This window comes from Cervus canadensis, chromosome 11 (assembly GCF_019320065.1).
Source record: "Cervus canadensis isolate Bull #8, Minnesota chromosome 11, ASM1932006v1, whole genome shotgun sequence".
Taxonomy (NCBI): domain Eukaryota; kingdom Metazoa; phylum Chordata; class Mammalia; order Artiodactyla; family Cervidae; genus Cervus; species Cervus canadensis.
Window position 1 is genome coordinate 77675375 of NC_057396.1, and position 26401 is coordinate 77701775.

A 26401-nucleotide genomic window follows, 5' to 3' on the forward strand; every position below is an offset into this window, starting at 1 on the left:
GCAAAACTTTTTCATTAAATGAAAAAAAGAATTCTCAAAGTGTGCAGAAGGTGACTACAAGAAAATAAACACACCCATACACAGTAAGTATATGCATATAAATGAATGGTTTGCATTAATAAATTAGCTTTTATCTAAAAAATCTATCTAGAGTTTTACTGCAAATGACTAACATGATTCAAACCTGATTGCTGTCTGAAACCAAGTGAATTGACAAATATTTTAAAATTTATCTAAAAGAATCACACAGAATATTAAATGACATTTACTACAGGAAGCCAACAGAATGGAAGTGTCCTCTGAACTTAGGAGTTTTGAGAGCTCAAATCCATCTCCTCTGGAAGACGGTCACACACACCCTCCACCAGCACTGAGCTGTCCCCAAAGGCCCCCTGACTGGACCCAGTCAGTATCAACCCACTCAGGTCACAAGAATGCGGCTCAGCAAACACCACCTGGGCTTCCTGAAAAGCACGGCTGACCGCTAGCCTGAGACCCACCCAACGCACCCCCAGGGCCGCCACAGTGACCCCTGCGGAACAGAACTGGCCCCTCTCCCTTACACTGCAGTCCACTGCCTGACCGTGGACTAATTCCTGGGCTTCTCATCATGCCAATGCTGACTCTGAGAAGGTCTGTTCCACGTCCTCTGCTCCAATCTCCAGCCTAGCCTGGTGACTCCCTCCACCACCAGAAGTGCTGAAAGCAGGCATTTAAAGCGAGGCTCAATGCGTAGTAGCACTCCCCTGCCCTGGCTGGCCTCAACTCTGCTTCCCAGGCCAGAAACCCCCCAGCAGCCCTGTTGTTTAGGATCCGGGAGGGTCCGGCCTCTCGGTCTCTGCGCTGCCATTTCCTGCCTGGAGACGCTCACCATCAAGCCGGTCTAGCTCATCTCAACTCTTTTCACCTCCAGAGATGACTGCAGTCACGCTACCATCAATAGGAAGCCACTCTAAGCCAGAGAAAGAAAAGGAGATAAAAACCATAAAGGGGAAAGAAAAAAAAAATCAAACTTCTAGGAAACCATCTGGGAAAACATCTACATAACCTAGAGGAAATCTATAGGAAAAGATCTATAGGAAAAACTGATATAACATCTATAGGAAAAGATTTCTTAAAAAATCCATTAACCATAAAGAAAACCACTAACAAACTGAACTCATCAGAAGATACCATTAAGAGACTAAAGAGGCAAATGCTGGGCTGGGGGAGAGGAATCTGTAATGCATACAACAGTGTTTCTGCACCTTTCAATGCTTTTGGGTGAACAAGCAAAAGAGACACAGACAGCCTGATTAAAAAAGTAGGGAGCAGGGCATGATATCTGGGCAGGTAATACACAATGTGACTATCTAGATGCTAATCCACCTATAAAAGGGGCTCAATTGCATCAGTCACCCTGGCAGTGCAAATTAGGACCACCAAGAAATAGCAGTGCTGGCCACCAAAATGACTAAAGGCAAGACCGACGGCAGAAAGACAGGGGGCAACTGCAGCTCTCAGGAGCGCTTCAGGGGGTCAGCCTGGCGCCGCCACTCTGGGGCGCTGTCTGCAGCCACTTAAGCAAGGGTAAGAGCACGCCCAGCAGCATGCTCCTGGGGACATGCGCAACAGAAACGTGCGCCAAAGGCATGCCCAGAAATACTCACAGCATTTTACCTCACAATGAAAACTGGAAACGATCCATCATCAGCCAACAGTCGACAGGATACATCAACCGTGGCTTCTTCATGAACGTGAGGCACACACACGCATGCACATGCAACAATGAAAGTGAATGAGCTACAGCTGCACGCAGCCACCTGAGTGGGCCTGGTACTTCTTTGAGTGGAAGGAGTCAGACCCACAAAGAACAGACCATGTAATTCCGTTCATGTAAAGAGGAGGCGCAGAGAAACCACACCTGGTGCCAGAGTCAGGAGGCACCGCCTCTGAGGAGAGGAGAACCACTGGAAGGGAGAGGGAGGGTGCTCCTAAGCCGAGCAAGGCTCTGTTTCTGGACTCAGGGATCACACCCAAATAGGCCATGTCTTCTGCACTGCAGGGGATTCTTTACCCACTGAGCCAGAAAGAACAGAAGTGAAAGGCAAGGGAGTGAAAGGTTGTTGCTGAACCACGAAACACGCCAGGATTCTTGGCCTCCGGAGGAGAAGAATTCAATCTGGGGCCAGAAACGAGGCTTGATCGCTCAGAGCTTTTGTGTAATAAAATTTTATTACAGTATAAAGGAGACAGAGAAAGCTTCTGACATAGACATCAGAAGGAGGCAGAAAAAACACCCGCCTGCGAGTTTTTAGCCAGATGTTATATAGTTACTAGCAGTCTGTATGAAAGAAAAAAATGTCTTAAAACTCAGAGAATGGCACCAGGCCCTTCATCCACAAGATGTATTTTGGGATAATCTTGGCACCAGACGAGTCATCCTGGGCCATAAAACAATCGACTTGAATCTTGTATAGAGGCAGATTACCATACAAAGAGTTTCATTTACATAGATTAGGGGAACAATGTCTGAGTATAACATACTGGTTTGTCAAGTCTGTTCTGAGTCATTACTCGGAACCAACTTGAAGAGAGAGTTTGGGGTAAATGCATAGTACATTAACATAGCTTAAGACAGACATTTCCATAAGAAAAATGCATTGGTTAGCTCAAAATTTGAGAAAAGTTAAGTTCAGGTGGAATCAGGTGTCACTATGGCAATACAGTATTTTAAGAGAAACCTCTTTTTAAATTTGTACAGACAAGGAAGAAAAAAAATATATATATATATATATATATATATATATCTCTCACTAGTTTCCTCCTGCCGCTTAAGAGAGAGATAAAAAAATGTCTGACACTTGCAGCCTATTTCCTCCATTTGGAGACCCCTGGCCTTCCTGCCCGTTACCCTCTCAGGAGAAAGGGAAAGATACACCCAATTGAATGCAGAGTTCCAGATAATATCAAGGAGAGATAAGAAACTCTTCTTAATTGAACAACACAGAGAAAGAGAGGAAAAAAACAGAATGGGAGAGACCTCTTCAAAAAACTGGAGTTAGAAAGGAAATATTTCTTGCAAAGATGGGCACGATAAAGGGCAGAAATGATAAGGACCTAATGGAAGCAGAAGAGAAAAAGGTGGCAAGAATACACAGAAGAACTGTACAAAAAAGGTCTTAATGATACGGATAACCATGAAAGTGTGGTCACTTACCTAGAGCCAGATAACCTGGAGTACGAAGTCAACTGGGCCTTAGGAAGCATCACTATGAACAAACCTAGTGAAGGTGATGAAATTCCAGCTATTTCAAATCCTAAAAGATGATGCTCTGAAAGTGCTGCACTATGCCAGTCAGCTTGGAGAACTCAGCAGTGGCCACAGGACTGGAAAAGGTCAGTATTCATTCCAATCCCAGAGAAGGGCAACACCAAAGAATGTTCAAACTACCACACAATTATGCTCACTTCACATGCTAGCAAGGTAACGCTCAAAATGCTTCAAGCTAGGCTTCAGCAGTATGTGAACCAAGAACTTACAGATGTATGAGTTGAGTTTAGAAAAGGCAGAAGAACCAGAGATCAAATTGTCAGCATTTTTTGGATCATAGAGAAAAAAGCTAGCAATTACGGAAAAACATCTACTTCTGTTTCACTGACATTGCAAAAGCCTTTGACTGTGCGGATCACAACAAACTGTGGAAAATTCTTAAAGAGATGGGAACACCAGACCACCTTACCAGTCTCCTGAGAAACATGTAAACAAGTCAAAAAGCAACAGTTAGAACCTTACATGGAAAAAACGAATGGTTCAAAACTGGGGAAAAGAGTACAACAAGGCTGTGTATTGTCACCCTGCTTATTTAACTGCTACGCAGAGCACATCATGTGAAATGTTGGGCTGGATGAATCCCAAGCTGGAATCAAGATTGCCAGGAGAAATATCAACAACCTCAGATATGTAGATGGTACCACTCTAATGGCAGAAAATGAAGAGAACTAAAGAGCCTCTTGATGAAGGTGAAAGAGGACAGTGAAAAAGCTGGCTTGATATTCAGCATTCAAAAAACTAAGATCATGGCATATGGTCCCATCACTTCATGGTAAACAGAAGGGGGAAAAGAGGAAGCAATGACAGACTTTATTTTCTTGGGCTCCAAAATCACTGCAAATGGTGACTGCAGCCATGAGATTAAAAGACCCTTGCTCCTTGGAAGGAAAGCTATGATAAACCTAGACAGAGTATTAAAAACCAAAGAAACCATTTTGCTGACAAAGGTCCATATAGTCAAAGCTATGGTTTCTCCATAGTCATGTATGATTGTGAGAGTTGGACCATAAGGAAGGCTGAGCACCAAAGAATTGATGCTTTTGAAGTGTGGTGTTGGAGAAGACTCTTGGAGAGTCCCTTGGACTGCAAGGAGACCCAACCAGTCACTCATAAAAGAAATCAACCCTGAAGATTCATTGGAAGGACTGATGCTGAAGCTGTAGCTCCAATACTCTGGCCACCTGATGTGAAGAGCGGACTCATTAGAAAAGACCCTGATGCTGGGAAAGACTGAAGGCAGGAGGAGAAGGGGATGACAGAAGACGAGATGGTTGGATGGCATCACCAACTCAATGGACATGAGTTTGAGTAAGCTCTGGGAGACAGTGAAGGACAGGGAGGCCTTGTGCACTGCTATCCATGTGTTTGCTAAGAGTCAGACGTGACTTAGTGACTGAACAGCAACTTTATGATGCTAACCCTATCACTCTTTCCGTTGAACGTTAATCCCTCTATAACTACATGTAAACAAGTAGGGAGGTACTTCTTACAAAGTAAAGAAAAAAAAAAGGCGAACACAGTCAAAGGAGCACAAACAAAGGCCAGCTGCTAGATTCCTGTAGTAGAGATTAACACTGATCAGTACAGGTGCCAACCGATCACTGCCTTGCTCCCTACACAGCAAACACCCAACAAATATCAAACGGAAAGAACACTGTGCTATGATTAAGTCATCAACCCAACAAAATGTCAGAAGAAGTCTAATGTGTCCTAATCAGGAAGCCATCTATCACAACCAGTACTGTGGAAAGTTAATGTCAATACAGTAAATCCATTAATGCTTTCTACTATATATTAAGACATCAATTTGAAGCTGGGGAACACTCAAAAAGGCAAAGGAAGGCTTCACAAAAACTGTCACCACAAAAGCTAAAAGATTTGAACTAGGTCAAGAGAAAGAGACTAAGATTAAGTCTTTGTACATCAAGCAATTTGGAGAGCTGATTTTCCAGTATCAACCCAGGAACTGATAACCAAGGCCTGTCCGGGAAAAGCATACCCCAGCTTCCGGCTGTCCGTGTCCAGCAGCGCCAGCAGCGCCCAGGCGAGGGCCTGGCCGTCGTCCGCCTTGCGCCCCTCGCTGTGGTGCCGGATGCTCTGCAGCAGCAGCCGGTCCAAGCACTCCAGGGCCTTGTCCTGCACGCTGCTCTCGTTGTCCGTCACGGCGGGGACCACGCCCCCCAGCCAGGCCTTCTGTATCTGCACACACTGCGGCTGGGCCTGAGAAGTCCAAGTCAGGAAGTCATGAAGGTGCGAGCACAGACCAGGGCAGCTGTGAGCCATGGTTAGGATGTGTCATCAGTAGTTCTAACACAATTACAGATAAAACCTAACAGTGGAAATGTCAACGTTCCAAACATAAGTGAAAACCAATCGGGCCTGGTGCACTGGGAAGACCCAGAGGAGTCGGGTGAAGAGGGAGGTGGGAGGGGGGATCGGGATGGGGAATAAGTGTAAATCTATGGCTGATTCATATCAATGAAAGAAAAAAAAAAAAAAAAGAAAACCAAGTTCAAGCTCCACTTACTATAAAGCAGAGCATACTGAAATTTTAGACTTAAAGTGATTATCTTATGACTGTAGTAAAGCAGCACTTTTTTGGAATAATTCAAGATTGAGAGAAAAAAATATCTATTTCAAGGAGAAATCAGAAAAGATCTAATGAAGAAAGTCAAAGCAGGTATTGCTTAAAGCCTTCTACTGTGAAATAAGAAAAGACACTTTAAAAATTCTTCAAAAACTAACTAGCTGGCAGAAGTAAATTGTATATAGGATTAGTGGATCCGCCCCTTTGGCCATATCACCTATACAGGTTTCAATGGACAAAAAATAATGTAGGCCTCTGGCCTAACCAAACTGATTTTAAGCTTCACATTCTGTGTGAGATGTATGCTGTTAGCGTTTTCCAGCACTGGTCTGCATGATACATGCATATTTAACAGGAAATGCAACCCAGCACAGGCGGTGGAGAGACCCCTCTCGGCACACTGCTGGGCCCACGGCGGCCAGGAGGGTCTCTGACAGGGTGCCGTCACTGGGCCGGGCTGCCCCGATGGAGAAGGTGCCTCGGACGCGCACGGCGGCCTCACCAGCAGCAGCTCGGTGAGCGACTGCAGGGCCTGCTTGCGGACGGACACCGCGACGTCCCGGCAGCGGTCCTGCAGAATGCTCAGCTCCGCCTGCAGACCCGCGACGCTGCAGTGCTTCAGGAGGTTCACCAGCACCTAGAGGGCGCGGGCACAGCAAGGGGCCACAGGCACCGGTCAGCACGCACTGCGGGCAGAGCCACTCCTTCCAGCTCCTGACTCATCTTGAGATCACAGACCCGTCCCTCCTCCCAGTAACATCCCACCTCTTAGAGTCTGAGGAAATTTAAGACCTCTCTGGAGAAACTCTGACATATATTTTACATGAACATGTACTCAGAAGCCGCTTCAGGAGTTTTGCGAACCCGATCAAAATCCACCTACTCTAAAAAAACAAATTAAGGATCTAAAATTGTGGTTCCTAGGAAGCCAGCAAACCAGCAGGCCACTTAAGAACAGAGGATCCTTCAGTTCATCTGTGTAAGTTACATTTAACAGGGACAAGGTGAACTAACCTCAAGTGAAATGTAAGTACTGAATATGACAGAACAGTTTTTTTTTTAAAACAGTCTCTTGCACCTTCAAGCTGTTAGTGCTTAAAAAGAGGGTATGAAAAGAATGTCCAGAAAAACACACCTGGACGGCAGACTTCCTGACGCTGGTCTTCTCGTCCCCGACCCTATTCCTCAGGGACACCAGGAAGCCCATTTCTGCTGAGGAAACGCCAACAAGTCACCCCAGTCTGAGGACACAGAGCCCCAGCCGCTCCCCGCCACTCCCGAGGGCGTGCGCCAGTCCAAAACTGGCCGGTTAGCTGGTTTAAATCATAAGAAACCACAGCAGAAAATCATGTAGAAAAAGAAGAAAATTCAAATAATTATCTATTTACAATAATGCAGAAGTAGTAGTAGGCAGGGTAGTAACATTTCAAAAGGGCAAATTCTGGAAAATTAAGCTTTAAACTGGGCTCCTAAGACTAAAATTTTGAATGAATTTATTTAGATTTTTCTTTCTGTTTACTACAAATGGGAAGATGTAAACCATTAGGTGTCTTAAAGACTAAGTAAGACAATACATAACAGGAGCTTTAAAACCTTCCCATCAAGAGTCCCTTTACACTATTAGATATTACTGAAGACTCATGAGAGTTTTTTTTGTCTGTTTGTTTTAAATAAATGTGGATTATAGCTTTTAACATGAATTAGAAACTTTAAGTATAAAAAGATTTAATAATTCATCTTAAGATACCAAATAAACGGCATACGTTTTTAACTGAAAAATAAAAAAGTAGTGAAGAGAATGGCACTGATTTACATTTTACAAACTCTTTAATGTCAGACTTAAAAGACAGCTGGGTTGTCATCTCTGCTTCCATCTGCTTTTGCCTGTCTGGGACCTCTGTCTGCAAAACTCCAAAGTATACTTGTGAGCAAACCAGAAAGTAGAAGGTAACTGATGTTTTAATATTACTATGAAAACTGTACTAACTTCAAGGGCCCACTTCAAACCTCCCTAAGGAGGCTGAGGGACCCCAAACCACGCTTGAGAAATGCTGATGCACAAGAAATAACAGTAGAAAATAAAACAATATGGAAAACAATAAAGAAAATCAATGAAATCAAAGTAGGTTATTTAAGATCAACAAAACATTTTCCTAGACAGAAAATAATACATGAGTCTAATTGCTAAAGTCAGGAATGAAGGAGGGACAAGGTTATGAATACTATGAACAGTTTTATGCCAACACATTTAAGTAACCTGGATTAAATATCTACATGTGATTAAAGATATACATTAGGAAACCTAACTCAAGAAGAAAGACAGACTGAATACACCATAACAAGTCAAGGGATTGAACTAGCAAGCAAAACACCTCCCACACACGCACAAAGAGTCAGGACCAGACAGCTCTACTGGAGTCTGTCAACTGTTAACAAAAACACCAATTAACAAAAATTAATAACAATGCTTCCTAACCGCTTTCAAAAAACAGAATCCCTATATCACTTCCCACCTCCCTCTGTGACGCCAGTATTATCCTGAGAGCAAAACAAGACAAAATAGCTCAAGAAAACAACAGACCAAAATCTCTTGTGAATACAGACATAAAATCCTCAGCAAGGGCCTTCCCTTGGGTCCAGTGGTGCAGACTCCAAGCTTCCAAGGCAGGGGACAGGGGTTTGATCCCTGGTCAAGGAGCCAAGATCCCATACACCCCGTGTTGTGGCCAAAAAATAAAATAAAATAAAAAATCCTCAGCAAAATATTAGCAAATTAACCCAGCAAGATACAAAAGGGTTTATACTTCATGCTTGGGATTTATCCTAGGACATGGGAAAATCATTCACTGTGATATACCATCATAGAACAGAGGACCAAGGCCACATGATCACCTCCATAGATGCAGAAGTAGTATGTGCAAAATCCTATACCCGTTCACGATAAAAACAGTCAACAAAGTCAGAAAACAGGAAACTTCCTCACAGTGATAAAGGTCATCCTGAAGCAACACAGAGCTAACACCACACTCAACGGGAAAGACAAAGAACAGAAGACATGGATGTCTACTTTCCCCACTTCAACTCCACTAGAAGTCCCAGTCGGGGAAAACAGGCAAGAAATAGAAACAAAGGCATTCAGATTAGAAAAAAGAAATAACTATTCTCACAGATGGCATGATCTGATAGGTAGAAAATCTTAAGGAATCACACACACACGCACACAAAACTTTTTAAGGCTAGTGACTAATTTAGCAACATTGCAGGATACAAGATCAATCATCAAAATCAATTGTATAAACTATAAAAAAATAATCAAAAATGAAATTAAGAAAGCAATTTCACTTATAATCAACAGTGTCAAAGAGAATAAAATACTTAGGAATAAGGGTAAAGAGCAAGAGTTGCACACTGAAAACCATAAAACATCACTGAAGTGAATTAGAGGAGACCTAAATATAGAAAGGCGTCCCTTGTTCACGGGCTGGAAAGCTTGGTCTTCTTACAGTGGCAATATATCCCACACTGGCATTCCCTGATAGCTCAGCTGGTGAAGGGTCTGCCTGCAGTGCAGGAGACCCCGGGTTGATTACTGGGCTGGGAAGATCCCCTGGAGAAGGGAAAGGCTACCCACTCCAGTATTCTGGCCTGCAGAATTCCATGGACTGTATAGTCCAATGGGTCAGAAAGAGTTGGACAATTTGATATTCACGCTGAAAGTTGGATCCCTAACTTACATCATAAGCAAAAATTAACTCAAAATTGAACCAAGATCAAAATGTTAAGAGCTAAAACTATAAAACTCTTAGAACACCATCAAGAAAGTGAAAAGATAACCCAAAGAATGAGGAAAACAGGTGTGCAAATCATATCCGAAAAGGATTTGGATGTAGAAAACATGAACTTTTACCTCAAAAATAAGAAGATAAATGGACACTTGGGTTGTTTCCACTTTTTGGCTACAGTGAAGGATGCTTCTATAAACATTCTTACACCATGTTGTGCATGAGTATGGATGTTGTGTGTGAGTATGTATATGGATTCACTGTTGTGTTCTTCCCTTGTGGTTGCACACCAAGGAGTGGAACTGCTGGGTCACATGGTAACTCTATGTCCAACATTTTGATGAACTGCCAGAATGAATGAACACACAAAATGTGGTCCATCCATACAATGGAGAACGTTCAGCCATAAAAAGGAAGAGAGTACTGATACAGTAGTACATGCCTCAACGTGGATGAACCTTGAAAACAGATGGCAAAGAAGCTGTCTGCACAAGGCTACATGCTCCAGGGTCCCCCTTGCGCGGAGCGTCCAGAGCGGAGCCTCCACAGACGGGGGAGCACCGGGACTGACTGCTCGTGGGTACAAGGTTTCCTTCTCAGTTAATGAGAAGCTTCTGGCAGTTGATTATACAAATTTATGAACCACTAACAACCACTGGATTCAACATACTTTAAGCAGTGACTTTTATGAATTATCTCTCAAAAAAAAAAAAAAAAAAACCCACCAACAATGATATTTACCAGCACAGATTCTGGCATGCAGTAACTACACAATTTTTTTAATGTACAGTTAATGCCAACAACACAAGTCATTTTAGTTTATCAAAAATAAGTTGGGAACATGGGCTCTTTACATCTGGCAAGCTCTTATAATTTAGAAGCATCATTAAAGCAATACAGTAGTGTTTGGAAGTGTCTCTGCAACAGTGAGAATCCACTGTTGGATTCTGAGGCGGAAGAGAAAGACTTGCGCTCATCTACTCCTCCGAGAACACCAAAATTGCAACTAACTGCTGAACAACCATTGACAGGAGAATGTTGGATCTCACCAAAAAAAGATACCCCCACGCCCCAGGGCAAAGAAGCAGCCCTAACAGGACAGCAGGAGGGGCGAAACTGCGTTCAGAATCAAACCTCATACCTGCCAGTGTTGCTCAGAGGGCGCAAACAAAACCCTGTGTGCATCAGGACCCAGGAAAAGGAACGGTGACCCCCACGAGAGACTGAGTCAGACCTGCCTGAGAGTGTCTGAGCCTCTCCTGCGGAGGCACGGGTCAGCACTGGCCTGCCCTGGGGACGGGGCTCTGGCTGCAGCAGACTGGGGGGTGTGGCATCTGGCCAAAGTCCTCTTGGAGGAGGTCGCCATTAGCCCCACCAGAGCCACCAAGCAGAGGACCCACAGACTGGAGAACAATTATACCAAAGAAGTTCTCACACTGCTGCAAAAGTTACAGGGCCCACAACAGACTTCCCAACCTGGGGATCCAGCAAAGGGACTGAGAACCCCCAGGGAATTTGACTTTGGAGGCCAGTGAGATTTGATTACAGAACTTCCACAGGACAGGGAAACAGACTCTCAAGGGCACGAACAAAACCTTGTGCCCACCAGGACCCAGTAGAAAGGATCAGTGACCCCACAGGAGACTGAGCCAGACTTGCCTGTGAGTGTCCAGAAGTCTCCAGTAGAAGCATGGCTTGACAATGGCCTGCCACGGGGTCAGGGGCACTAAATACAACAGTCCTGGGAGCCGAGGCGTGCCAGCATAAGTCCTTTTGAAGGAGGTCGTCATCACCGTCATTAACCCCACCACAGTTTGGCCTCAGCCAAAGCCAAATTACAGGGGGGCTTCCCTGATAGCTCAGTTGGTAAAGAATCTGCATGCAGTGCAGAGACCCTGGTTCGATTCCTGGGTTGGGAAGATGTCCTGGAGAAGGGACAGGCTACCCACTCCATTATTTTGGCCTGGAGAACTCCATGGACTGTGTATGGGGTCACAAAGAGTCAGACAGGACTGAGCAACTTTCACAAACTACAGGGCAGGAACATAGCCCCACACATCAGCAGAAAACTGGATTAAAGATTTATTGAGCATGGCGCCCCCACCAGAGCCAGACTCAATTTATCCCACAGTCAGTCATCCCATCAGGAAGGTTCTGTAAGCCTCTTATCCTCATCTATCACAGGGCAGAGAGAATGAAAACCACAATCACAGAAAACTAACCAATCTCATTGCATGGACCACAGCCTTGTCTAACTCAATGAAACTGAGCCATGCCATGTAGGACCACCAAAGACGGACGGGTCATGGTGGCGAGTTCTGACAGAATGTGGTCCACTGGAGAAGGGAACAGCAAACCACTTCAGTATTCTTGCCTTGAGAACCCCGTGAACAGTATGAAAAGGCAAAAAGATAGGACACTGAAAGATGAACTCCCCAGGGTGGTAGGTGCCCAATATGCTATTGGAGATCCGTGGAGATATAGCTCCAGGAGGAATGAAGACGCTGAGGCAAAGCAGAAACAACACCCAATTGTGGATGTGACTGGTGATGGAAGTAAAGCCTGATGCTATTAAGACAAATACTGCATAGGAACCTGGAGTGTTAGGTCCATGAATCAAGGCAAATTGGAAGTGGTCAAACAGGAGATGGCAAGAGTGAACCTTGACATTTTAGGAATCAGTGAACTAAAATGGGCTGAAATGGGTGAACTTAACTCAGATGACCATTGTATCTACTACTGTGGGCAGGAATCCCTTAGAAGAAATGGAGTAGCCATCATAGTCAACAGAAGAGTCTGAAATGCAGTACTTGGATGCAATCTCAAAAACAACAGAATGATCCCTGTTCGTTTCCAAGGCACACCATTCAATATCACGGTAATCCAAGTCTATGCCCCGACCAGTAACGCTGAAGAAGCTGAAGTTGAACAGTTCTATGAAGACCTACAAGACCTTCTAGAACAAAGAGCAAAACGATATGTCCTTTTCATCATAGGGGACTGGAATGCAAAAGTAGGAAGTCAAGAATACCTGGATAACAGGCAAATCTGGCCTTGGAGTACAGAATGAAGCAGAGCAAAGGCTAACAGACTTTTGCAAAAGAAGGCACTGGTCATAGCAAACAGCCTCTTCCAACAACACAAGAGAAGACTCTACACATGGCATCACCAGATGGTCGACACTGAAATCAGATTGATTATAGTCTTTGCAGCCAAAGATGGAGAAGCTCTACATGGTCAGCAAAAAACACCACCAGGACCTGACTGTGGCTCAGATCACAAATTGCTTATTGCCAAATTCAGACTCAAATTGAAGAAAGTAGGGACAACCACAAGGCCATTCAGGTATGACCTAAATCATATCCCTGATGACTACACAGTGGAAGTGAGAAATAGGTTCAAGGGATAAGATCTGATAGAATGCCTAAGGAACTATTGATGGAGGTTAATACGTTGTATAGGAGTTCAGTTCAGTTCAGATCAGTCACTCAGTCATGTCTGATCCTTTGCGACCCCTTGGACAGCAGCATGCCAGGATTTCCTGTCCATCATCAACCCCCAGAGCTTGCTCAAACTCATGTCCATCGAGTCGGTGATGCTATCCAACGATCTCATCCTCTGTCGTCCCTTTCTCCTCCTGCCTTCAATCTTCCCCAGCATCAGGGTCTTTTCCAATGAGTCAGCTCTTTACATCAGGTGGCCAAAGTATTGGAATTTCAGCTTCAGCATTAGTCTTTCCAATGAACAGTCAGGACTGACTTCCTTGGGGATTGATTGGCTAGATCTCCTGGCAGTCCAAGGGATTCTCGAGTCTTCTCCAACACAGTTCAAAAGCATCAATTCTTCAGCACTCGGCTTTCTGTGTAGTACAACTCTCACACCCGTACATGACCACTGGAAAAACCATAGCTTTCACTCGATGGACCTTTGCTGACAAAGTAATGTCTCTGCTCTTTAATACAGTATCTAGGTTGGTCACAGCTTTTCTTCCAGGAAGCAAGTGTCTTTTACTTTCATGGCTGCAGTCACCATCTGCAGTGATTTTGGAGCCCAAGAAAATGAAGTCTCCCACTGTTTCCATTGTTTCTCCATCTATTTGTCATGGAGTGATGCGACCGGATACAATGATCTTAGTTTTTTGAATGTTGAGTTTTAAGCCAACTTTTTCACTCTCCTCTTTCACTTTCATCAAGAGGCTTCTTAGTTCCTCTTCACTTTCGGCCATAAGGGTGGTGTCATCTGCGTATCTGAGGTTATTGATACTTCTCCCAGCAATCTTGATTCCAGCTTATATTTCATCCCGCCTGGCATTTCACATGATGTACTCTGCATATAAGTTAAATAAGCAGGAAGACAATATACACCCTTGATGTACTCCTTTCCCAATTTGGAACCAGTCTGTTGTTCCATGTCCAGTTCTAACTGTTTCTTCTTGACCTGCATACAGGTTTCTCAAGAGGCAGGTAAGTAGTCTGGTATTCTTATCTCTTGAAGAATTCTCCACAGTTTGTTGGGATCCACATAGTCAAAGGCTTTGGCACAGTCAATAAAGCAATAGAAGATGTTTTTCTGGAACTCTCCTGCTTCTTATGATCCAACAGATGTTGGCAATTTGATCTCTGGTTCCTCTGCCTTTTCTAAATCCGGCTTGAACATCTGGAAGCTCACAGTACACTTACTGTGGTAGCCTGGCTTGGAGAATTTTGAGTATTGCTTTTGCTAGCGTGTAAAGTGAGTGCAATTGTGCAGTAGCCTGAGCATTCTTTGGCATTGCCCTTTTTTAGGATTGGAATGAAAACTGACCTTTTCCAGTCCTGTGGCCACTGCTGAGTTTTCCAAATGTGCTGGCATATTGAGTGTAGCACTTTCACAGCATCATCTTTTAGGATCTGAAACAGCTCAACTGGAATTCCATCATCTGCACTAACTTTGTTTGTAGTGATGCTCCCTAAGGCCCACTTGACTTCACATTCCAGGATGTCTGGCTCTAGGTGAGTGATCACACCATCATGGTTATCTGGGTCATAAAGATTTTTTTTGTAGTTCTTCTGTGTATTCTTGCCACCTCTTCTTAATATCGTCTGCTTCTGTTAGGTCCATACCATTTGTGTCCTTTATTGTGCCCATCTATGCATGAAATGTTCTCTTGGTATCTCTAATTTTCTTGAAGAAATCTCTAGTCTTTTCCATTCTATTGTTTTCCTCTATTTCTTTGCGATGATCACTAAGTAAGGCTTTATCTCCTCTTGCTATTCTTTGGGACTCTGCACTCAAATGAGTATATCTTTCCTTTTCTCCTTTGTCTTTCACTTCTCTTCTTTTCTCACCTATTTTTAAGGCCTTCTCAGACAATCGTTTTGCCTTTTTGCATTTCATTTTCTTGGGGGTGGTTTTGATCACTGCCTCCTGTTTAATGTCTGAGAAGGCCTTACCAACAGCTGAGAAAAGAAGAGAAGTGAAAGGCAAAGGAGAAAAAGAAAGATATATACCCATCTGAATGCAGAGTTCCAAAGAATAGCAAGAAGAGATAAGAAAGCTTTCCTAAGTGAACAATGCAAAGATATAGAGAAAAACAACAGAATGGGAAAGACTAGAGATCTCTTCAAGAAAATTAGATATACCAAGGGAACATTTCATGCAAAATGGGTCCAATAAAGGACAGAAATGGGATGGACTTAGCAGAAGGTAGTAAGATATTAAGAAGAGGTAGCAAGAATACACAGAACTATACAAAAAAGACAAGTTGGTTGGATGACATCACTGACTCAACAGACATGAGTTTAAGCAAGCTCTGGGAGATGGTGAAGGACAGGGAAGTCTGACGTGCTGCAGTCCATGGGGTCTCAATGAGTTGGACATGACTGAGCAACTGAATGACAATGTACAACAGTGAATCTGTAACTTGCTCAGACTGGAGTTAACGCAAACATTCAACATTTTTCCCTATTAAATTTCTTTAGTTATTTTAGGGAATCTATTAGTACATCTGAGTTACTACTCTGAATTTGAGTAACAGAGGCTAATATCTAGTCGTTTAAATGTAGTCTTTCAGACTGCAATGATAAGTATTGATTCTCACGGCACTTCGCTGTGCCTCGGCACCCATCTCACAGCATTATGATTTTAGGTACACGCATACCTGCCTCTCCTCCTGCTCCTTAAGACGGAACTATTTTTGTTAGGGTTCGCACCTGCAGTGCCTTGCACAGATTGGGAGGAATGATATCCATGTTTATCAAATAAACTGATAGATCTCATTATATCATTTATTCTCTGCACATGTTCTCTCTTCTATTTATCTTTTAAAGTCACTTCTCTATGATTTCTGCAGACCTGACAAAAGTCCTTTCAGGATCAGAAGTGACAAGCAGTCAGGGAGGTCTGCTGACTCCCATGTCTTGGGTCATCCAGCTCTTTAGTAACAGAACTGGCCTAGGTATTCAGACTGCGTCTCACTTCTAATGTAGTTTTTCTCTACTACAGTATGCCATGTCATAATATAGGTGAAAGAAGAGCCTATAAAAGTGACTTTCACAGACCATACAGCTGGGCAGAAACAGAATCTGAGATAGCTCCAGGTCTCTCTACTACCTAGCCAGGTGTGCTTCTGCCCTCCTGAACCACACTGACACTCTACCATCCCAGATTACTCTGGTTTAGTAAGTCACTGAAAGAGTACAAACATCACTTGTGTTCAGAATCAAGTACAGGGTTCATGGGAGAAAGGATCCCAGAATCTCCACACGGAATGTGTGACCCGTTAAAAGACAGTTCATATTACTGGTACAGAGAAACTATAATCCAGATTTTGCACTTTCCCATGGAAGCCAGGACTCACAATTCCATACCATGTATTAGAAGTGGATTCCGAGATGGCATGATCACAGTCAAGATGCCACGTGGAAAAAGTAATAAAGAATAAAAATAAACAAGGGCCATAGTATTGTGCATTTTTTCCCCTCTTCTGTGATAACTTATCTCTAAACTAAATTTAATTTCTACTGCACCTTCCCTAGTAACTGGTCGTTTCTGGTCAGCAAGCCCAAGGTGTTCATAACAACTGACTTCAGTGAGCAAATATTTGTAACATTCTCTGAAGTGTGACAGAAATACGTGAAATACAGAAATACATGACAAGTGAAATGTATCTTATTCTTTACCTTGAAATGAAATACAGAATAGTGTAAGGACATCAATTAAGGAAATAAAACAGAAATTACTTTTAAGGGAAAACAAAAGATCTTCCAATAGTAAGGGTGAATTTGAAAAAAAATTCCCACATTTTGAGGCTCTACCTACAGTTGTCTGAAATCTACTGGTTACTACTCATCTAAAAAGGGATAAGATCTGACATACCCATAGATCCAGCTGCTTCACCACTGCTATCTGTGTGGATCACCTCTGAACCTGCAGAAGGGTTATGTATCTGCCTCTGATAGGAAAAAGCTTAAAAATAAATTTTAAAAAGGCTCAGTCAGTACACTAAAAAATTGTTATACTTTTCATTAACATAACCATGGTATATTACACATTTAAGTTACTATGAATCATTACTGAAATAAATTTTAACTTCTTTAAAGAAAAAAGTGCAGTACTAAATCAGGTAATATGCAGACAGAAAACATTACAAATATTCCACAAGCCCTTTAACTAAAAGGACAATTATTCAACATCTGACAGTATACTGACCCATTTTCTTACCTGATGAATTTGTCGATGGACTCTGTTGGTGGCTCTGTACTCCTGGAGCTGCAGGAGCTATAAGCAAGCAGACAGGTCAGAGGAGAAAAGTCACAGTATCAAAAACCGTATGTAAATATTTACAGAACCCAAATCAAGATAATCAGGCCTGAAGATGAGACAGATTCTAAATAATGACAATTCACGGTGTGCATTAAACAGGCCCAATACAGCCACTACCCAACAACACAAAGTAATAGTGACTGCAGCCTACAACCTCAGGCCGAGGACAAGACTGAAACCAGTCGTGTGAGAGCTATTTGAGAGCACCACCAGCTGAAAGGGTCTGAGAGCCGCAGTCTATCACAGCACCCTGATTATTTCTGCCACCCAGTCTGGACCAGCAGGAGTGAGGCCAGGCTCGGGGTGCTCAGCACACTCACTGTTCTGCAGAAGCTCCTGGATGCTGTCTGACGGGGCTGTGGCAGAGGACTCCAGGCAGTGTGCAAAACTGGACAGCGCCTTGCTGCGCACCGTCGGGGCCTTGTCTTTACAGCGGGCGACCAGAATTTCCTGAACCAAGAACTTATGCTTCAGGAACTTCTTGTGCTCCAGGGTCAGCGGGCCATCCACCTCTCGTTCAGGCAGCTCCAGGAGGGCCAAGGCCACATCAAGAGTGAACACCCGGTAGGAGACCTGGCAAAGCAAAACTGCACGTGTCTCCACCACAGAGCAACAACAAAGCATCGCTGCATCTTCAGAGCTGCAGAGCTGGGAGCCAAGAGCTCACGCAGGTGTAGCGCCTACCTTGGCATTTCGTGTTAGTCCATAAAGCCAGGCCATGAAAGAAGCATATTCTGCACAGGGAAGCTTGTTGAGCAGCTGGACCAGGGACTGAGCTGCGTAAGTCCGGTACTCAGATTTATCGACCACCTGAAACACAGACCCCGAGAAGCTGTGCCGCTAGTCCCCACGCAGAACGACAGAAACACACACACTGGTGCAAGCAGACAATCGCTGAGTGCACCCAGCTCAGCAACAGTGCCAAGTGTCTACATGTTACAGAAATGACCACCCAGTTCTACATCTCAGACCTACTGGGAAAGTAACCTAGAAGACATCTCCAAGCACAATTTCAGAGAGTTTATAGATCTCTAGGATCCACAGAGTTCAAGTGAAGCATCATCTGTCCAAATTGTTAAAAATTTTAAGATATTCACATAATTTTGAACACTGACTGGACAATGGATGGTATTAAGGCATTACTGTGAATTTTTTAGGTGTGTTAATATTTTGTGGATATGTTTTGAAAGGGTTCTTATGCTGTAGAGAGACACATGCAATAGTTATGTCTGAAGGGATAAGATGAAATCTGCTTCCTAAGAAAATCCAGTGTGCCTATGTGTTGGCAGAGCTTCTCCTTATACAAAATCACTGAACATTCTGTTCATTACTCTGTTCTATATCTTTATATATTTGAAGTTTTCTAAAAAAGGAAAAAAAGTTGTTTTATTCCCTCAAAACTACTCAAAGAGAACAGCGAATATACTAATAAAAAACACAAGGCTTGGTAGTGACATAGACTCATTTCCAAGAACACTCACACGCATTCACTTTCACATGTTTCTCATACTCTTAATAGCACAGCAAACAGTACCTTGACACAGATGTGCTGCAGTAGGGTACGAAGGACTGGATACATGCTTTCTCTAAGTTCATCCACCAGCAAACTTTCAAAAAGAAAAGAAACAGTCGCTGTTTATAATATATCTATAATAAAAATAAAATAACAACTTTCCTTAAACCTATTCTCAAAAATAGTGACATTTCTACATTTTAGAAACCCTAACTACTAAGAACAATCTACGCCTGCGCTGGCAGCAAAGTCTGAGTGTGTGGAGTGTGAAGACAGCATCACAATGGAGCGCCGCTCCCGGTCTGAGCGTGTGGAGTGTGAAGACGGCATCACAGCGGAGCGCCGCTCCCGGTCTGAGCGTGTGGAGTGTGAAGACGGCATCACAGCGGAGCGCCGCTCCCGGTCTGAGCGTGTGGAGTGTGAAGACGGCATCACAGTGGAGCGCCGCTCCCGGTCTGAGCGTGTGGAGTGTGAAGACGGCATCACAGTGGAGCGTGAAGACGGCATCACAGTGGAGCGCCGCTCCCGGTCTGAGCGTGTGGAGTGTGAAGACGGCATCATAGCTGAGCACCATTCCCCACACCCGGGGGGTCTCCAAACTGCTTCCAGCAGCCAGTCAGGGAGGGGCAGGCCCCAGACCTCACAAGATCCTTGGACTGCTTAAGATGGTTCTTATTAAGGCCGAAATAGGGCTTCCCTGGTGGCTCAGTGGTAAAGAATCCACCTCACAATGCAGTAGACACGGATTCAATCCCTGATCCAGGAAGAACAGGCAGAGGAGCAATTAAGCCTGTGAGCCACACCTCCTGAGCCCACGTGCTGCAACTCCTGAAGCCTGGGAGCCCTCGAGTCCCCGCTCTGCACACTGCGATTAGAGCAGCCCCCAGTCATCGCAGCTAGAGAGACCTGTGCAGCAATTAAGACCCAGAACAGCCATAAATAAACAAATAACTTTTTAAAAATTTGGCAAGCTTTCTCTGTGAAGAGCTTGATAATACCTTTTTTTTAAAAAAAGCTCCACTATATCCTTTTGAAGTAAATGACAGATTGAGACATAGTACTACCTCGTGGTAGCTCAGTGAAATGAATTTCTAACAGTATTTCTCCAGAGTTAACCCTCAAAGAAGCTATTAAAATGCCCAGATTCAACCCATTTTCAAGTGTCAAGTTTATTTATGCCATTATAGAAATATTACTACAAATGCTGACATCATGATGGAAAATTTAAAACAAGTGCTTCTACTTAAAACATCTTATTTACTGTTTAGAAAAAATCCTTAAGGAGAGAGGTTCACTCAGGGGTCAGACAGTGCCTGTACCTGGCTGCCAGCACCCACACCCCCCACCCACGCCCCACGCCTGTACCCACACCCACAGCCCGCGCCAGCACCCACGTCCCGTGCCCCGCGCCCGCACCCCGCACCTGCACCTGCACCCCGCACCCGCACCTGCCCGGGCACCGAATCCGCTCACAGGCATGCTCTCCACTGTCCCCACCATCTCTGTGCTGCTGCCAGACAGACAAAACTGAGGACGGAACAGCTTATGACGCAGCAGCATCTTCCCAGTAAAGCCCAGACATGGGACTTTGTAGGCAAAGCCTACTGACTCATGAGGAGAAGATTAGTCTATCAATTATTGATAAAGAAGTTAAAAAAAAGTGGCAAGGAACCTAAGGAAAGAGGCTCAGAGGAGAGCCAAAAAAGGCAGAGACAGACTTGGAGCAGCAGACACTGAAACCACTGTCAGGACTCAGAGCTGGCCTCACAGGCCGGCCCAGGAACCACAAACTCACAGCCCCCACCACCACACCCTACCACACCAGCCAGATGAGCTGCCATGCACTTTATTCTGAGCCACAAACCACACACAGCCCAGACATGTGTCAGTTCCACAGGTGTCAGAAGTCCTGGCTAGCACAGGGCCCAGGAGACTGAGGGCGAGTGACAGAGAGACCCGAGCTGTGTGCACTTTACCTTACAAACTGGATGGCCAGCTTCCTACTGCTGACAACTGGAGGCGTGATGGCAAGCGGGGCATGATGGGAGCCTTTACCCACTTCTACCATCAGTATTATGTAGAGCATCTGATGCAAAACGTATCTGAGAACCTGAAAGAGGAAAGGAAATGCAACTTAAGGCATGACAGAGAATCCCAAGGCCTTGGAAACTGTGACGCAGACCACAGCGAGCTATTTCAAGTGCCAGCAGGTAAAGGAGGTTGACACAGGTTTTGGTTGACCATGAAGGATATGCTTGCTGGACAATGACCGGGTGTCAATACCTGCATAAAATGAACAGTGTGGAGGTGCTGCCTACAGATTGATGAGCTGGATTCCACCTGGTTTCTCTGCTTACCTTATACTCCAGCCCAGAAATCAGGGCTCAGAGAATCCGCCGCAACTGAGCAAGGGCAAAGAATGCAATGGGTTACCCCTCACAGGAAAGAGGAAGGTGATGATTCTCTACCTGTATTACACCTGAAGCTTACAGAGCACCTTCCCATATATCATCTCACATAATCTACTCAAGGAGTTAACTCATGCATCCAGTGAATAAAATAATTTACTGGAAACTAAGGATGTGGCAGGTACTGCATTAAGCATGTCTCTGTTTTACAAGATTTGACCATACTTACTCTGAAACCTCTCAACTCAATGAGGTCAGCAAGACATTTCCATTTTATACTTGATACTATTATTATCTCCACTTTATACATAGTAAAAGACTTCGAAGATGAGTAGTCCCAAGCCAAGTAATCAAAAGTCAGGCTACAACCAGTGTCACCCAACATCAGGCCAACACTTTTGCAATGAAAAACACCCTATCCTTAGAGATGCTGCCACCTGAAAGGGTAATTTCCCATGCTCTGCACCTTCTACAATGTTAAAAAGGGCACAGAAATTAAAACTCTTACTGTGAATGCTATCACGTATTCCAAACACAGGGAAGATAATGACACCAAAAATTAAAGAAATATGGGGTGTTTTCTAAATAGCAGGCATTACGCTGAGGTATTCTTCCCTGTAGTCCTCCTGAGAAATCCACAGGAAGGGAAGCCCCTCATCCTCCTTGTTCACGTGAGGAAACCAAGGACTCACGGAGGACACATAGGGCTTCTCCTGTGGCTCAGTGGTAAGGAACCCCTCTGCCAACGTAGGGGACACCAGTTCAACCCCTGGTCCAGAAGGCGCCCATGTGCCTCAGAGCAACTAAGCCCGTGCTCCCCAATGAGAAGCCACTGCGCCACAATCAGAGAGTAGCCCCCACTTGCAGCAACTGAGAGAAAGCCTGCTCACAGCCACAAAGACCCAGCACAGACAAAAATAAGTAATACTTTTTTTTCTTTTTAAAGGGAGACACAGCAGTGAGGGGTAGGACCCAAGTGCAGAGCCCGAGTGCCCAAGGCCTCCGCATCTCGCTGCCCTGGAAACCAGGTGTACTGCAGGCACCAAAGGCCAAGGACCTTGGTCTGTCACGTTTTCTGCAAACTCCTGTTGCACTGACGACATTCAGGTTGAGTAACACCCCAGGGCTTAAAAAGCCCTAGCCCCAGTGTTTAGGGCTGTGGGGCTTTGAAGGTCACCGCGAGTAAATCTAGATACGAATGCTGACCAGGAGTGTCAGCAGAGTTATCCACAGAGGCACAAACACCAACAGAAACACAGGGGAGCAGCGACCTGCGAGGGAGCTGCAAGGTCCTGTGCCTGTCTGTCCTTCTCCCAGAGGACTCTGGTGAACACTTGTGTGAAAGTACTGCTCAGTAGCTTTCCTGTTCCTCTACCCAGGCCACACTGGAGCCTTCTTTATGCCTTAACTCAACAAGAGCATCCTGAGGCACCAGGGACCTGGATATGAGCCCGGAATGAGCAGCGGCCACCACGTGGTGACCATCACGCTTTTCATCACACAAACATCAATGACCCAGTGAGTTCACTCGGCATCACACTGAGCCCTTCCAGCATTTTAGTCTCAAGACCCGTATGCTTCCAATTCAACTGGTAACTCAGGTCCTGTCTCCTTTACCTTGTCTCCTTCTCTGTGAAGAGGGGAACAAAGCAAATACAATCCATGATAGGCCAGTTCTGGTATGTATTTCATTTCTCTGAGAATTCTAAAGAAAAAAGGCAAAACATTAGTTAATGGATGTGATTTCACTAGGATAAACTCCTAACCCTATCAGCCATATTTAAATGAATAAATTCTACCTGTGTGCCAATTAGGATAAAATGGCATTTACACCTCTGCTGCAGCAAAACATCACACCATAATTAAATGTTAGCACTGGAAGATTTAATTGCTCACCTGGCTTGTGTAACCTGGAATTCATAATGAACTGGTTCAAAGCTAGTTAATGCAACAAAGACCTGGAAAACAGATACCAAGAAAAGACCTGGTTTTTCCCACTGTTTAAATCTTAGCCATGGTCCTAGCTCTCTGAACCTGCCCAAGGTCCCTGGCATTCTCACTTACCTCTACGCAATTCTGTATACACTCTGGCTTTTCTTTTAAGGAGAATTTAGAAAGAAGCCTTATAAAGTTCTTCAAAACGTGAAAGATGACATTTCGAATTTGATGACGATCTTCAGAAGAAAAAAAAACATTCTCTTCATCCTCCTCTTCTGGAGTAATTTCATCCATCTAGATCATGAAACACACAGCTGACTGTGTGGCACTGCCTCGCGGTTTGTGCCGAGGTCTGCAATGTCCCCAAGCCAAGGCCAGTGGAACTCCAGGTGGCCACCCTGGGCCCCATGGCCACAAGCTCAGTCTGGACCAGATGAAGGCTACCATAGCCTCTGGGTCTGGATTTTCACATCAATGAGACTGCCTGGGTTTCTTACCAACTCTGGTGTCAATGAACCTCTACCATCCTACCCAGTCACACAAGAATGTGGAATTAATGTTATTTTATTATGTTCTTGTGGACATGAGTCCTCTGGACACTTCGACCACGGTCTCTCATGAAATTAAGGTAACACCTGCCAGCCTGTGGCGAGGCACACCTGGGAACAGACTGGAGGGAGGTGACAGGGAGGTTAGGAAGACGGCACGGGGAACGGAGGCTCAGCAGGCCACGAGGCCACTCCTAAGGGAGGGAAGGCAGACAGCACACTAGGGCTTTGGTATAATCATGGCCCCCGACATCCTAACTTAATAAAAATTCTTACAGGAATCAGATACACTTTATGACCACACCCCCTCTTACCTCCACCTCCTCTCTCCTGTGGGGTCTTGCTCTCTTACTGCTCTCCTGTGAGTTGCCCTGGGGGTTCTTTGGTTGCTCTTTCTTTCTTTTCTGATTCAAGCTGGATTCCTGAGGCCAGCACTTCTTCAGAATCTGAATGCATTTGTCAAATATCACTGGATGGAAAACTTGATTGACTACGCTGCCTATTCGTAAAGAATGAAGAGTAAGCAAGGTAGGTTTAATTGCTTTGAAATATGTCTGCTACAACAATGAAATATTAAAAAACAAACACAGACTTTTCCTTAACTTTGAACAAGGAACCTTTAGCAAAAAAGTTCCATTCAACTTCCGCCCTAGGCAATGAGCAGTCAGTTCAGTTCAGTCACTCAGTCATGTCCGACTCTTTGCGACCCCATGGACTGCAGGACGCCAGGCCTTCCTGTCCATCACCAACTCCTGGAGCTTGCGTAAACTCATGTCCATCGAGTCGGTGATGCCATGCAGCCATCTCATTCTCTGTTGTCCCCTTGTCCTCCTGCCTTCACTCTTTCCCAGCATCAGGGTCTTTTCCAATGAGTCAGTTCTTCATATCAGGTGGCCAAAGTACTGGAGTTTCAGCCTCAGCATCAGTCCTTCCAATGAATATTCAGCACTGATTTCCTTTAGGATGGACTAGTTGGATCTCCTTGCACTCCAAGGGGCTCTCAAGAGTCTTCTCCAACACCACAGTTCAAAAGCATCAATTCTTTGGCGCTCAGATTTCTTTATAGTCCAACTCTCACATCCATACATGACCACTGGAAGAACCATAGCCTTGACTAGATGGACCTTTGTTGACAAAGTAATGTCTCTGATTTTTAATATGCTGTCTAGGTTGGTCATAGCTTCTCCTCCAATTCTCAAACCATATGGAGCAGGTCCCTAACATCTACCGCAAAGGCACTGACATAAGCAGCGACAAGCAGCAGGTTGGCTGATCCTGCTTTTCTCTTCCTAGTGAACTCGCGGTCCCACAGCTGCAGCTGACTCCTCAGCCCCACCCGCTCCTGCCCTGGGCTCGGGGTGGGTCGGGGGGAGGCCTCCTTCACAGCTCCCGCCTGAAGGAGGTGGGGCAGCATCACAGACACACCCCTTCCCATGCCTCCTCAATGTGACAAGCTGTGCTCAGCCCTGCAAGTGAGAACAGTCCCACCGACTGTTCACACCACACAGCCGAAACAATAGTACCCCTCCAACCAGCACTTTTCTCAGGCTGGACAGGAGTCAGAAGGCAGGGACATCATGATGGCATGCAGAGTGGGGGTGGAGCTTTTAGAGCTCAGCATGCCCCCTCCAGCCTTCCCACTCTGGGACTGTTTGTGCTGGGTTATAGACTTAGCATAGTAACATCCGAAATCACATTTACAGGAAAACAGGAGAGCTTTCTGAACACCTGTGACAGACCATGTGCTTCACAGATTCACCCTCACCTAACCTCCCAGTGAGGACAAAGCATTGATATAACAGTTCAAAACCAAGCAGACAAATTACAAACAAAAGGCCTGCCCCATCACAGCAAACATGCATACCTGGTACTTCCAACAGCAGGAAATACAGCCCGGCGGCGTGAAGGCCGAATTCCTGCTGCTGAGCACTGACGTTTTTCTTAAGGACCTTATAAACGAAGTGGTGAAACAAGGCCATCAGCGCGTTGTGGGAAATCCTGTTCTCCATGAAGAAGGTCCAAATGCTCTAGGGGAGGGCAAACCGTAAGCACCAGTCGTTAGAGAACTGTGAGAGTCTCCGCTTGCTGTATCTGATTCTTCTGAATGCTTAGTGCCCTATAAGAAAATGAATAGATCGTTCTGCCTCCTAATTATAAACGTCTGTCATTTTCAAAGGGACTAAAACAGAAAATTTAAGTGTATTATTCAAAATTTACAAAGTTGAGGAGTTTCCTGGTGGTCCAGTGGTTAGGACTCCATGCTTCACTGGGGAAAGTCTGGGTTCGATTACTGTTTGGGAACTAAGATCCCACAAGTTGGTGGCTCAGCCAATAAAAGAAAAAATAAAACAAAAGTCACAAAGATAAGAAACTATACAAGAACCTTAATTAAACTTTCAAAATGACTTTGGGTAAGTTTGAAGCATATGTATTTCTGAAATTACTACACCTGAAAGCTACACTAAGATTCTGGGGACACCTCTATCAGTGATTACTCAGACAAGTCACC

General features: G+C 44.6%; 1 protein-coding gene across 2 annotated transcripts in view; it reads right to left on the minus strand.

The window, feature by feature from the left end:
- Positions 1 to 26401, minus strand: part of NCAPD3 (non-SMC condensin II complex subunit D3) — a 55762-nt gene that overhangs the window by 25670 nt on the left and 3691 nt on the right. The window contains exons 3-16 of one of the 2 annotated variants that reach the window (XM_043483006.1): positions 25757 to 25919; positions 24207 to 24391; positions 23471 to 23638; positions 23303 to 23364; positions 23024 to 23111; positions 20975 to 21108; positions 19020 to 19092; positions 18170 to 18295; positions 17806 to 18058; positions 17384 to 17440; positions 17039 to 17128; positions 7036 to 7112; positions 6403 to 6537; positions 5313 to 5533 (exon numbers count right to left, since the gene is read on the minus strand). In XM_043483006.1, coding sequence (XP_043338941.1) covers positions 5313 to 5533; positions 6403 to 6537; positions 7036 to 7112; positions 17039 to 17128; positions 17384 to 17440; positions 17806 to 18058; positions 18170 to 18295; positions 19020 to 19092; positions 20975 to 21108; positions 23024 to 23111; positions 23303 to 23364; positions 23471 to 23638; positions 24207 to 24391; positions 25757 to 25919 — 1832 coding nt within the window. The remainder of the gene's footprint in view (positions 1 to 5312; positions 5534 to 6402; positions 6538 to 7035; positions 7113 to 17038; positions 17129 to 17383; positions 17441 to 17805; positions 18059 to 18169; positions 18296 to 19019; positions 19093 to 20974; positions 21109 to 23023; positions 23112 to 23302; positions 23365 to 23470; positions 23639 to 24206; positions 24392 to 25756; positions 25920 to 26401) is intronic. The other variant, XM_043483007.1, reaches the window with a different exon arrangement.